The 12,375-nt window shown below is 37.1% G+C and overlaps 1 protein-coding gene across 11 annotated transcripts in view; it reads left to right on the forward strand.

Annotated features, from left to right (window-relative positions):
* Nucleotides 1-12,375, forward strand: part of KIAA1328 (KIAA1328 ortholog) — a 387,444-nt gene that overhangs the window by 120,959 nt on the left and 254,110 nt on the right. For 8 of the 11 annotated variants that reach the window (NM_001374109.1, XM_054537561.2, XM_054537562.2 and 5 more), the window contains 1 exon segment: nt 8,532-8,659. In NM_001374109.1, the coding sequence (NP_001361038.1) occupies nt 8,532-8,659 (128 nt within the window). 11 annotated transcript variants of the gene reach the window in all.

Genomic DNA, 12,375 nt, shown 5'->3' on the forward strand with positions numbered 1-12,375 from the left:
TCAAATAATTTTAACTTTATGGTATTTACTATGATAAAGGTGCTTAACTCTGCCTGGGAGGTCAGTGAAAGCTTGGAGGAAGAGGTGACATAAAAATTAAGTTTTAATGGACAAGTAGGAATCTAGGATTAGGTGCAGGCAAAACATTCTAGGCAGAATGTTATGCCTAGAATGATATGCTGTCTTAATATATGGTTTGTAGGCATTCAGAGTAAAGGAAGTAACTGCCATAGTGAAAATATTTGGGTTCTGTATTTCCCCCAAAGTCTGTGAGTAATGGATTGCTTTACAGTTGGAGCCAGATGGCCTTACCTCAGATTCTTACTCGAGGATGATCCTGAATAAAACATCTCTCTGTTTTGTAAAGCTTCTCTCCCTGACAAGAAAATAGCCTAACTGTTCATCTACCAAAACAGTCGGGGGAGATGATGGACAACCAAGTAATGTCAAACTGATGTTTTGCAAGGGTCACCAATGGCTTCTCAACTCAGTCTTTAACTGGGATGGCTGCACTTCAGCACTGGACACAGTTGACTTCATCTTTTTATTTATCTTTGTTATGTATCTTTTTTCTCTGCCTGTCCTTTACTTGTTGTTACATTGGCCTCCTTCTCGTCTCACAGTTGGAACATTCCTTTCTCTAAGAGGCTTTCCCTGGCTCCTTGACCATTTGGGTCCTTTTAGAAAGTGTTCCTACAGCACTACGTAATGTTCTTGTCATTACTCTTCATTTGTTCTTCTTTGCGTTTGATTACCTGCCATTCTTTCTCCCTAAAGGAGATAGTTAGCCTTGTTCATTGTTGTATGTCTGGCATCTCATTCAGTCTCAGATGTTACTGTACTCATTATATTTATTATTCAATAAATATTTATTGAGCAATTATGTAGGCTAAGGAATTCAGTAGTAAACAAAACAAAAATTCCTGCCCTTACAGACTTATTTGTTGAAGGAATGAAAGAGTGAATTAATGAACAAACAAAACCTGTACACTCCCTGGACAGTTTTACCCACTCTCATATCTTCAGCCACCACATATAAAGTGATTAACTCCCAAATGTCTATTTCTACTCAGACTTCTTTTCTGAATTTCACGCCCAGGGATCCAAGTGTCCCTCTTGGCTATCTCCACTAAACTCTCCCAAGCATCTTTAACTCTGTGTTCTAAAGCTGCACTCTCCCCAGACCTTTTCTTTATTCTGCATTCTCTGTCTTATAAATGGAATCACACATCTGCTAATATATCTTGTCACCCAGTTCATAAGCTGACATTGCCTTAAATGTCCCTTTTTAACCACTTATCCCTTATTTTCTACCATTATTACTCCATCTCATGCCCCTCTCATCTCTTGCTTAGACTTTTATAGTGATTTTCTAATTGGTTGCTTTGATTCTGGTCTTAAGCCCTCTGATCCATTCTTTACTCTCCTACCAGAGGTATCTTTATGAAATGCAAATTAGCTGTAAGACGTCAATGACTTAAATAGAGATAAAATCTAAACAACTTAGGGTAACATTTGAGATCTAGCCCCTGTTGATCTCTGTAGCCTCTTCACTCATTCTGTCCCACTCAGGACCAGTTAACCATCCATGCCATGCTTCTTGCAGTTCTCTTAATGTACATATTGATCATTTTTTTCTTTCCTTTGATCCTGGTGATTTCTCAGCCAGGGGTATTGCACAGCCTACCTACCTGGTACATCTATATACTCCTTTTCCAAAATTTGTTTTCAATGTCACATGTTCTCTGGAGCCTTTCCTAACTTCCCTCCAGTGTGGTCAAAGTGAACTACTCACACCACCTTTTCAAAATCTCCATTGTACTCTAGTGTATAAATGTTTCTCCTGGAACATGTTATCCTTATTTGTTTAAATCTCTCCCTCTCTCTAAGCCTTGATGTCTTTTTTTTTTTTAATGTATGGAATATATACTTTGTGCCCTGCACTATGCTAAGTGTTCTTCGTTTATTTATATCATTTACATTTGCCGTTGCCCTGTGAGGTGAGGTAGATATTATCCCCAGATGAAGATGTCAGAGAAGTTACTTGCCCTAAGTTATATCATTACTAAGTACCAGAGTTAAGGTTTGAGCCAAGAATGTTGGACTGACACCTAAGTCTGTGCATTTACTGAATCCACAATACTGCCTTTGTACATCTTATGCCTGTTACATTGTATTCAGAAAGCATTTGTTAAATGACTGGAAGAAAGCTTGGCAGGTCTTTTTTGCGTGGCCTTTTTGCTGTCTTGTATGTGCCTCTCCCTGGCTCCAAGGACAGTTCTGGTTAGTATATCATCAGATCATAGTAACAGTTTGTCACCTGGCTTACTGACCAAGGACTCGTGATTGTAGAGAAATCTTAGGAGGCTGACCTGATGCTCAGATTTCTGCTTCTCACATGATAACTTGTGGTAGAAGTAGGAAGACAAGAAGAGACCAAGTAATAGTAGAAAGAGAGAAACACAAAAAAAGCAAACAACAAAAACCAAAACCAAAAAAAAAAAAGTTTTCCTGCAATGTTTTATTATGATAACTTTCAAATATATAGACAGTTGACAATATGGCATTGAAACACTGTGTACCTTCTACCTAGATTTCAGTGGTTGGCATTGACTATATCTGCTTTGCCCCCTCTCATGTGTGTGTATTTTTAAATATATAGATCATAAATATAAATATTTAATATTTATATATAAATAATTGTATATAAACATAATTATTAAATTATATTTATAATACATAGTGTAATTTTAAATAATATTTATGTTATATAAATATATTTATATTTCTTATATATAAATATTTATATTTATATAAAAATACACACCAGAGGGGGCAAAGCAGATATAGCCAATGCCAACAAATATAGATAGATAGATAGATAGATAGATAGATAGATAGATAGATAGATAGAGATAGATAGATAGATATATAAATGTATATAGATCTATATAAATATAGAAATATATACATATGTAATAGAAATTTATATAAATTGGAAATTTACTTACAGATATAAAATTTTATAAAAATTTATTTGCTTATTTTTCTGAGTGTCATGGGAAATGCCACTTGTCTCTGATACCTGGGATGGTTGGACCTGTGCTTAGTAATCTTGATCAAATACAGAACTAAATGAAGTGGCAAGTGTCACATGTAACTCCTAGCTCCTCAGACTTGTCTCATAAGAATGAGAACATTTTATTTTATAAGCCAACTTATGATAACTGATAAAATTAATAGTAATTCCATAATATTAATTGTAATTGAGTCCATATTCGAATTTTTCTAGTTGTCCCAATAATGTCTTTTCTATTTTTCTCCCTGAACAAGGATTCGGTTATGCTTCATGGGTTGCATTTGGTTGTGTCTTTGGTCTCTTAATCTAAAATAGGCCTCCTACCCCAAACCTTTTCCCCTGTGACACTGACCTTTTGAAGAGTTCAGGCCAAGTGCTTTGCAAAATCTGCCATATACTGGATTTGTTTGATTGTTTCTTACAGTATCATTTAATTTATTCCTTTATTCCTTCTAAATTCTGTGAAGTGGAAGTTAGGTTTACAAATTTGATTAGGTTCAGATTAAAACATAAGCGATGATGTCTACTTCATGCAATTGGACATACATAGTTTCTGTTTTTCTACTTATTAGTGATCCTGAATTAATTTACTTTGAGTATTGACCACCAGATTGTACCATTGAAAGGTGCATTTTCTTCTTTGCTGTAAGTAATTATGACACCTTAGGAATATCTAACTCATTAACCTTTCACCTAATGGTTTTAGTATCCTTTAATGATCCTTGCCTGAATTAGTTATTACATTGGGGGTTCTAAAATGGTGATTTAAAATTTTGACCATTTGTTCTAAGTAATTAGTTTGCTTTCTTCTGTAAAGAAAGACTTCACTTTTTTTTTTTTTTTTTTTTTTTTTGAGATGGAGTTTTGGTCTTGTTGCCCAGGCTGGAGTGCAGTGTTGCGATCTCAACTCACTGCAACCTTCACCTCCTGGGTTCAAGCAATTGTCTTGCCTCAGCCTCCTGAGTAGCTGGGATTACAGGCGCCCGCCACCATGCCTGGCTAATTTTTTGTATTTTTAGTAGAGATGGCGTTTCACCATGCTGGGCAAGCTGGTCTCAAACTCCTGACCTCAGGTGATCCGTCCGCCTTGGCCTCCCAAAGTGCTGGGATTACAGGTGTGACTTGGCTTTTTTATCCATCCTTTCTTCTTCTTTTGCAGCATTACCATGAAGTTGTGGATTTTTATTTATTCAGTTTTCTATTAATTAGAGTGATTATTTATTTCAGTGCTCAAATTTTCCCAAATGTGGTTAATAGGCATCCTGTTTAGGCTAGCTCCTATTTTTTTTTTTTTTTTTTTTTGAGATAGAGTTTCTCATCACCCAGGCTAGAATGCAATGGCATGATCTGAGCTCAGTGCAACCTCCACTTCCTGGGTTCAAGTGATTCTTCTGCCTCAGCCCACCGAGTAGCTGGGATTACAGGCATTCACCACTACACCTGGCTAATTTTCCTGGTTTGGTTTTTTTTTTTTTTTTTTTTGATGGAGTCTCGCTCTGTTGTCAGGCTGGAGTGCAGTGAGTGATCTCGGCTCACTGCAACCTCCATCTCCCGGGTTCAAGCGATTCTCCTGCCTCAGCCTCCCGAGTAGCTGGGATGACAGATGCCTGCCACCAGAGCCAGCTAATTTTTGTATTTTTAGTAGAGATGGGGTTTCACCATGTTGGCCAGGATGGTGTCAATCTCTTGACCTCGTGATCCGTCCGCCTCGGCCTCCCAAAGTGCTGGGATTATAGGCGTGAGCCACCGCACCTGGCTGCTGTCTCCTACTCTTCTGACAAGCCCCCATTTATTTGTCTTTGAACACTTTCTTGCATTTTACAGCACAACAAGATGTTTCAAGTTTACTTTATACTTTTCTACCCCAAAATGGGTTCAGCCATTTTTCCAAGGAGTCTTGGCTCCAAAAAAGGAGAATCTTTTTTTTTTTTAATTTAATGATTCACCTTTTGTCTTTTCACAGGGGCCTCTCTACATTTAGTTCTGTATTAGATCAAGATTACTAAGTGCCAGTCCAAGCATCCCAGGTGTCAGAGACAAGGATGAGGTGAAGTGGTGGGGGTGAACTCTGCTAGGCCAGGAGAATTATTTCAGTTAAAATAATCTTTCTTTACTTTGGCAGCTTCCTAGTAGTATATCCTATCTCTGGCCCTTCCACTCTCCATCTGTGATTTGTCTCTCACACAGTTTTTATTCTTTCACTCATCCCCTTATTCATTCTGCTCTTATCTTTACTTTTACTTTTCTATCTAATGCATTTTAGTGTTAAGATTTTAAGCTTTACAAAATGATTATTTTCCATAGCCATTTCAGCTAATTAATGTGATGGTTAGGTTTTGATGTAATCTTGCTTAATACTAATTTATACTTATTTATTTGTGCTACCTCATGAAGACTTATTTCTTTGAAGAGGTTTCAATGACTGCTCTGTCTTCCACTTCTTAAGAGGTAGTTAAGCAGACTACAGTGTTTTAAATTCGTGTCATGGTTTGGTGTGCACTTTCCCTTAAGTTTGGTTTTCAACATCTATTTCATTCTTTTCTGTCAGTCGGCCAGGATTGAGTTAAATATATCTTCTTTTTCATTGTACCCCCCAAATCATTGAGAAGGCCATTTTGTCCACATTTTCCTATCATAAATCTTTCTCTCCAGATGGAAGATTGAAGTCTCATTGTGCTAAGGAGGAAGGAAGGGGAGGGTTGCATTTTGAAATCTGCTATATCAAGAAAGACATTAAAAATTGATAAAGGTAGGACTGCCTGTTTTTATATTCTCCCACATAGCATGTGTTTAAATGAATTTGCCTATAATTTGTTTCAAACGCTGACATTTTACTCCTAAGCTATATAATTGTGCTTGATTTTTCCAGAGTAAAATTCATATTCTGTGACCAGACTAATATGTTCACCTACTATAAAAATTACTGCCTATGGTAACAGCAAGAATAAAAATCTCCTTTTATATACATAATAGCTGGCAGAGACTCCTGGGACCACCACAAATCATTCCCATCTTTTAGAGCTTGCTTTCCATGGAAATGTAAAACCAGCCTAGTCTAATGTACGTTGACTCTGAAAACCTATTTAGACTACCATTTATACTGTTGTTGTTATTTAAGATGCCAAGTATTCAACAAGCTCTTCTAATTATTATATTCTCTAAGCTTAGTAACCTGTCTTTTCCCTGTGAACCAGCTCCTCTTCTATCATCTACCTCTGGCTCCTTTTTTGTTAAAGGTTAATAACGAGAATAATAAAGCAATTGGTTATTTATGCAGTCATGATTGGCAAAAGTTATTAGAACAAGAATCTGCCCAGAAGCAATGATTAGGTTATGAAAATGTTAAGGAATACTGAAACCAGACACCATTTTGACATTTAAAAACTAATATTTCGACCGTTAATCATGATGACCTATTGTAAAAGTATTTATACAAAATAAATCCCATTGGATAGTAATTTTTATACCAACAGCATACATAAGTAAGTGTTAAGGGGAGATTTGAAAATGTACTGAAGGGAAAAAGAGCCTGGGGAGGAAATTACCATAATGAGAAGTAAGGAACAGAACTCTCTCTTGGGTAGGACTATTTGTCTCCCAGGCACTGGTCTGCAAAGTTAGCTGACATTTACCGATTTAGTATTTTCATCTTGAACAATTGGCAAGTTTTAGGAGTTGTGAGAGACGGTACCCCAGGTTAAATTGCAATGTTCTTTATACCAAATTATAAAATTATAAAAAAAGTAGGGAGATATGTGTTCAGAAAATTTCCTGGTGATGGTTTTATTAATGAAATATTGACTTAACTGAAAAACTTAACAAAAAAAATCAAATTATACTCTCTTTATGTTTAATATAGTTAGGAACTTTCTGTGTAAATTGGCAGTACTCTTACCAGAACAGTGTTATTACTTGTACCCCATACTGATTTTTTAAAATAATAACTTTATTGTGTATAATTCACGTAAAATAAAATTCACCCTTTTGAACTATATGATTAAATGGTTTTGAGCGTATTCCAAAAATGTGCAAACACCACTACTTTGTAATTCCTGAACATGTTTATTACCTTCCTCCAAAATTCATACCTGTTTGCAGTTACTCTCCATTTCTTCTCCCCTAACCCTTAGCAACCACTAATGTATTTCTGTCTGTATATATTTGCCTGTTCTGAACATTTTATACAAATGAAATCATGCAATATATGGCCTTTTGTGTCTGGCTTCTTTTACTTAGCATAATATTTTGAAGGTTCATCCATGTTATAGCATGTAGCAGTACTTCATTGCTTTTGATGACTGAATAATATTCCATTTATAAATATTCCACATTTTGTTTGGTTATCAGTGGACATTGAGATTGTTTTTACTTTTCTACTATTAGGAATAATGCCATGTTGAATATGTATATACAAGTTTTTGTGTGGACATATGTTTTTTAAAAAGTTTTCTTTGCTTATATATTTAATATTATTCAAGACATATTTTCACTTCTCTTGAGTATATACCTAGGAGTAGAATTGCTGTGTCATATGTCAAAAAAAATTCTCAAACATTGTGAAACAGCTAACTTAATTTTCCAAAGTGTCAGCACAGTCTTATGTTCCCATTAGTTATGTAGGAGGGTTCCAGTTTCTTCATATCCTTGTCAGTGCTTGTTAGTCTTTTTGGATATGGTCATCTTAGTGGATGCAAAATGGTATCTCAGTGTGTTTTTTATTTACATTTCCCTAATGGCTATGTATCTCTTCTTATGCTTCTTGGCCATTTGCATATTTTGTTTTGGGAAATGTCTATTCAAAGCCTTTGCCCACTTTTAAATTGTACTAATTATCTTTTTATTGTTTAGTTGTACAAGGTATTTATATATTCTGGACACAAATTCTTTACCATGCCATTTCCAAATATTTTCTCTCTTTCAGGGGGTTGTTTTTTTCAAATTTTAAATAATGCCTTTTGAAACACAATCATTTTACATTTTGAAGTCTAATTTGTCTATTTTTTTTTTATTTGGTTACTTGTACTTTTAAGTGATCATCATCTAATCCAAGGTCACAAAGATGTACTTTTATATTTTCTGCTAAGAGTTTTATAGTTTTAACTCTTACTTTTAGATCAAAGATACATTTTCAGCTTGTTTTGTTTTTTTAATATGGTGTGAGGTAGGGGTTCCTTTGCATGTATCTGCATTTGTTTTTATTCAAATTTAAAGAATCAAGGAATAAATTTATTTTCAAATGGGATGTTCATTGCTACTCTCTTTGTGAAGTATTGTTTTATGATTTTGGGGGAGAAATACATGTAACTTTTATCTGAAGACTTTATACTTATGACTCTTGCCAAATATGATTGCATTTCTGGTTTGGTTTTGTTTATTGGAATATGAAAAGCAGCATTGATGGATGCAGTTTGAATCAGTTTTTCAGGTTTTTTCCCTTAATTTGCAATCTCACCTCTTCAGCTACAATATAGAGAATGCCAAGAACTTCTAAGCCTGTATCAGAAATATTTATCAGAACAACAGGAGAAGCTCACCATGTCTCTCTCAGAACTTGGTGCTGCTAGAATGCAGGAACAGCAGGTAAGCATCTTTAATTTTACTTTTCTTGTCTTAAGTGGATCAGCAAGATGTCAGAAGAGCCATTTGTTTTTTTATGTTAATTTCCTCACAGTATATAATATTGTTTTAAAACATGTAGCCACTGCGTGTGATTGAGTTGATGTCTTTCCCTTCCCCTTTCCTTTCTCCTCCTGTTCCTGGGCCCAAAGGTAAGGAATGATTACTTGAAGCAGTCTGTGTGGTCAGTGGGGAAGCTTCTGGTTGTATGAAAGCACAGCCAGAAGGGTAAAGAAAACACTGCTCTGTTACTTAATGAAGAAGATCAGATGGGCTGTTTGTTACTCATTGTCCTTATGGAAATCACGAATAAACCTTTCTTAATTCATGTTTATTTTTTAGAATAATGAAAGTTAATTGTGGATTTATAAAAATAATTGGAGAATATTAGGATATTTTGCATATGCTTGCATACATGTATTAATCATGTAAGTATATAGGAGAGTATTTATATAAGCATTTGTACACATATCACCAAATGGTATATATTATATACTTAAATGAATGCTCAGAACCCTGCCAGATGTGATGTGAAATAAGCCCTAAAGACCCACTTCTGGTTGGGGGATTTCCCTTTCCTAGCCAAGGGACGCCATTACAGACTGTACCTGGAAAAACAGGACACTTCCGCCCAAATACTGGGCTTTTCCCACAGTCTTAGCAACCAGCAGACCAGGAGATTCTCTCCCATGTCTGGCTGGGTGGGTCCCATGCCCACAGAGCCTTGCTCACTGCTAGCGCAGCAGTCTGAGATCGACCTGTGAGGCTGCAGCCTGGCAGGGGGAGGGGCGTCCACCATTGCTGAGGCTTCAGTAGGTAAACAGTGGCCAGGAAGCTTGAACTGGATGGAGCCCACCGCAGCTCAGCAAGGCCTACTGCCTCTACAGACTCCATCTCTGTGGGCAGGGCATTGCTGAACAAAAGGCAGCAGAAACTTCTGCAGGCTTAAACATCCCTGTCTGACAGCTCTGAAGAGAGCAGTGGTTCTCCCAGCATGGCGTTTGAGCTCTGAGAATGGACAGACTGCCTCCTCAAGTGGATGCCTGACCACTGTGTAGCCTGACTGGGAGACACCTCACAGTAGGGGCCAACAGACACCTCATACAGGCAGGTGCCCCTCTGGGACGAAGCTTCCAGAGGAAGGATCAGGCACCAATATTTGCTGTTCTGCAGCCTCAGCTGGTGATACCCAGGCAAACATGGTCTGGAGTGGACCTCCAGCAAACACGAACAGACCTGCAGCTGAGAGACCTGACTATTAGAAGGAAAACTAACAAACAGGAATGTCATCAACATCAACAAAAAGGACATCCACACCAAAACCCCATCTGTAGGTCACCAACATCAAAGACCAAAGGTAGATAAAACCACAAAGGTGGGGAGAAACCAGAGCAGAGGAGCTGAAAATCCTAAAAACCAGAGCTCCTCTTCTCCTCCAAAGGATCGCAGCTCCTCACCAGCAATGGAACAAAGCTGGTCGGAGAATGACTTTGACGAGTTGACAGAAGTAAGTTTCAGAAGGTCGGTAATAACACACTTCTCTGAGCTAAAGGAGCATGTTCTAACCCATTGCAAGGAAGCTAAAAACCTTGAAAAAAGTTAGATGAATGGCTAACTAGAATAAACACTTTAGAGAAGAACTTAAATGACCTGATGGAGCTGAAAACCACGGCACAAGAACCTTGTGATACGTGCACAAGCTTCAATAGCCGATTCAATCAAGTGGAAGAAAGGATATCAGTGATTGAAGATCAACTTAATGAAATAAAGTGAGAAGACAAGATTAGAGAAAAAAGAAATGAACAAAGCCTCCAGGAAATATGGGAATATGTGAAAAGACCAAATCTACATTTGATTGGTGTACCTGAAAGTGACAGGGAGAATGGAACCAAGCTGGAAAACACTCTTCAGGATATTATCCAGGAGAACTTCCCCAACCAAGCAAGGCAGGCGAACATTCAAATTCAGGAAATGCAGAGAACACCACAAAGATACTCCTCGAGAAGAGCAACCCCAAGACACATAATTGTCAGATTCACCAAGGTTGAAATGAAGGAAAAAATGTTAAGGGCAGGCAGAGAGAAAGGTTGGGTTACCCACAAAGGGAAGCTCATCAGACTAACAGTGGATCCCTCAGCAGAAACCCTACAAGCCAGAAGAGAGTGGGGGCCAATACTCAACATTCTTAAAGAAAAGAATTTTCAACCCAGAATTTCATATCCAGCCAAACTAAGCTTCATAAGTGAAGGGAAATAAAATCTTTCACAGACAAGCAAATGAGGAGAGATTTTGTCACCACCAGGCCTGCCTTACAAGAGCTCCTGAAGGGAGCACTAAACATGGAAGGGAACAACTGGTACCAGCCACTGTAAAAACATGCCAAATTGTAAAGACCGTTGATGCTATGAAGAAACTGCATCAATTATTGGGAAAAATAACCAGTTAACATCATAATGACAGGATCAAATTCCACATAACAATATTAACCATAAATGTAAATGGGCTAAATGCCCCAATTAAAAGACACAGACTGGCAAATTGGATAGAGAGTCAAGACCCATCAGTGTGCTGTATTCAGGAGACCCATCTCATGTGCAGACACACATAGGCTCAAAATAAAGGGATGGAGGAAGATCTACCAAGCAAATGGAAACAAACAAAAAAAATAGCAGGGGTTGCAATCCTAGTCTCTGATAAAACAGACTTTAAACCAACAAAGATCAAAAGAGACAAAGAAAGCCATTATATAATGGTAAAGGGAACAATTCAACAAGAAAAGCTAACTATCCTAAATATATATGCACCCAATACAGAAGCACCCAGATTCATAAAGCAAGTCCTTAAAGACCTACAAAGGGACTTAGAGTCCAATACAATAATAATGGGAGAATTTAACACCCCACTGTCAATATTAGACAGATCAATGAGACAGAAGGTTAACAAGGATATCCAGCACTTGAACTCAGCTCTGCACCAAGCGGACCTAATAGACAGAACTCTCCACCCCAAATAAACAGAATATACATTCTTCTTAGCACCACATCGTGCTTATTCTAAAATTGACTACATAATTGGAAGTAAAGCACTCCTCAGCAAATGTAACAGAACAGAAATCACAACAAACTGTCTCAGACAACAGTGCAATCAAATTAGAACTCAGGATTAAGAAACTCACTCAAAACCGCACAACTACATGGAACTGAACAACCACATGGAACTGAACAACCTGCTCCTGAATGACTACTGGGTAAATAACAAAATGAAGGCAGAAATAAAGATCTTCTTTTAAAGCAATGATAACAGAGACACAACATGCCAGAATCTCTGGGACACATTTAAAGCACTGTGTAGAGGGAAATTTATAGCACTAGTTGCCTACAAGAGAAAGCAGGAAAGATCTAAAATTGACACCCTAACTTCACAATTAAAAGACCTAGAGAAGCAAGACCAAACAAATTCAAAAGCTAGCAGAAGGCAAGAAATAACTAAGATCAGAGTAGAACTGAAGGAGATAGAAGCACAAAAAAACCCTTCAAAAAATCTGAATCCAGGAGCTGGTTTTTTGAAAAGATCAACAAAATTGAAATAGCCAAAGTATAAATGGTTTCTTTGTATTTTGATCTGAAATATTTTCTTCTGTTCTGTTTTCTTAAAACATAGCTGATAAAAAGAGCCAGAGG

This window comes from Pongo abelii, chromosome 17 (assembly GCF_028885655.2).
Source record: "Pongo abelii isolate AG06213 chromosome 17, NHGRI_mPonAbe1-v2.0_pri, whole genome shotgun sequence".
NCBI classification, from domain to species: domain Eukaryota; kingdom Metazoa; phylum Chordata; class Mammalia; order Primates; family Hominidae; genus Pongo; species Pongo abelii.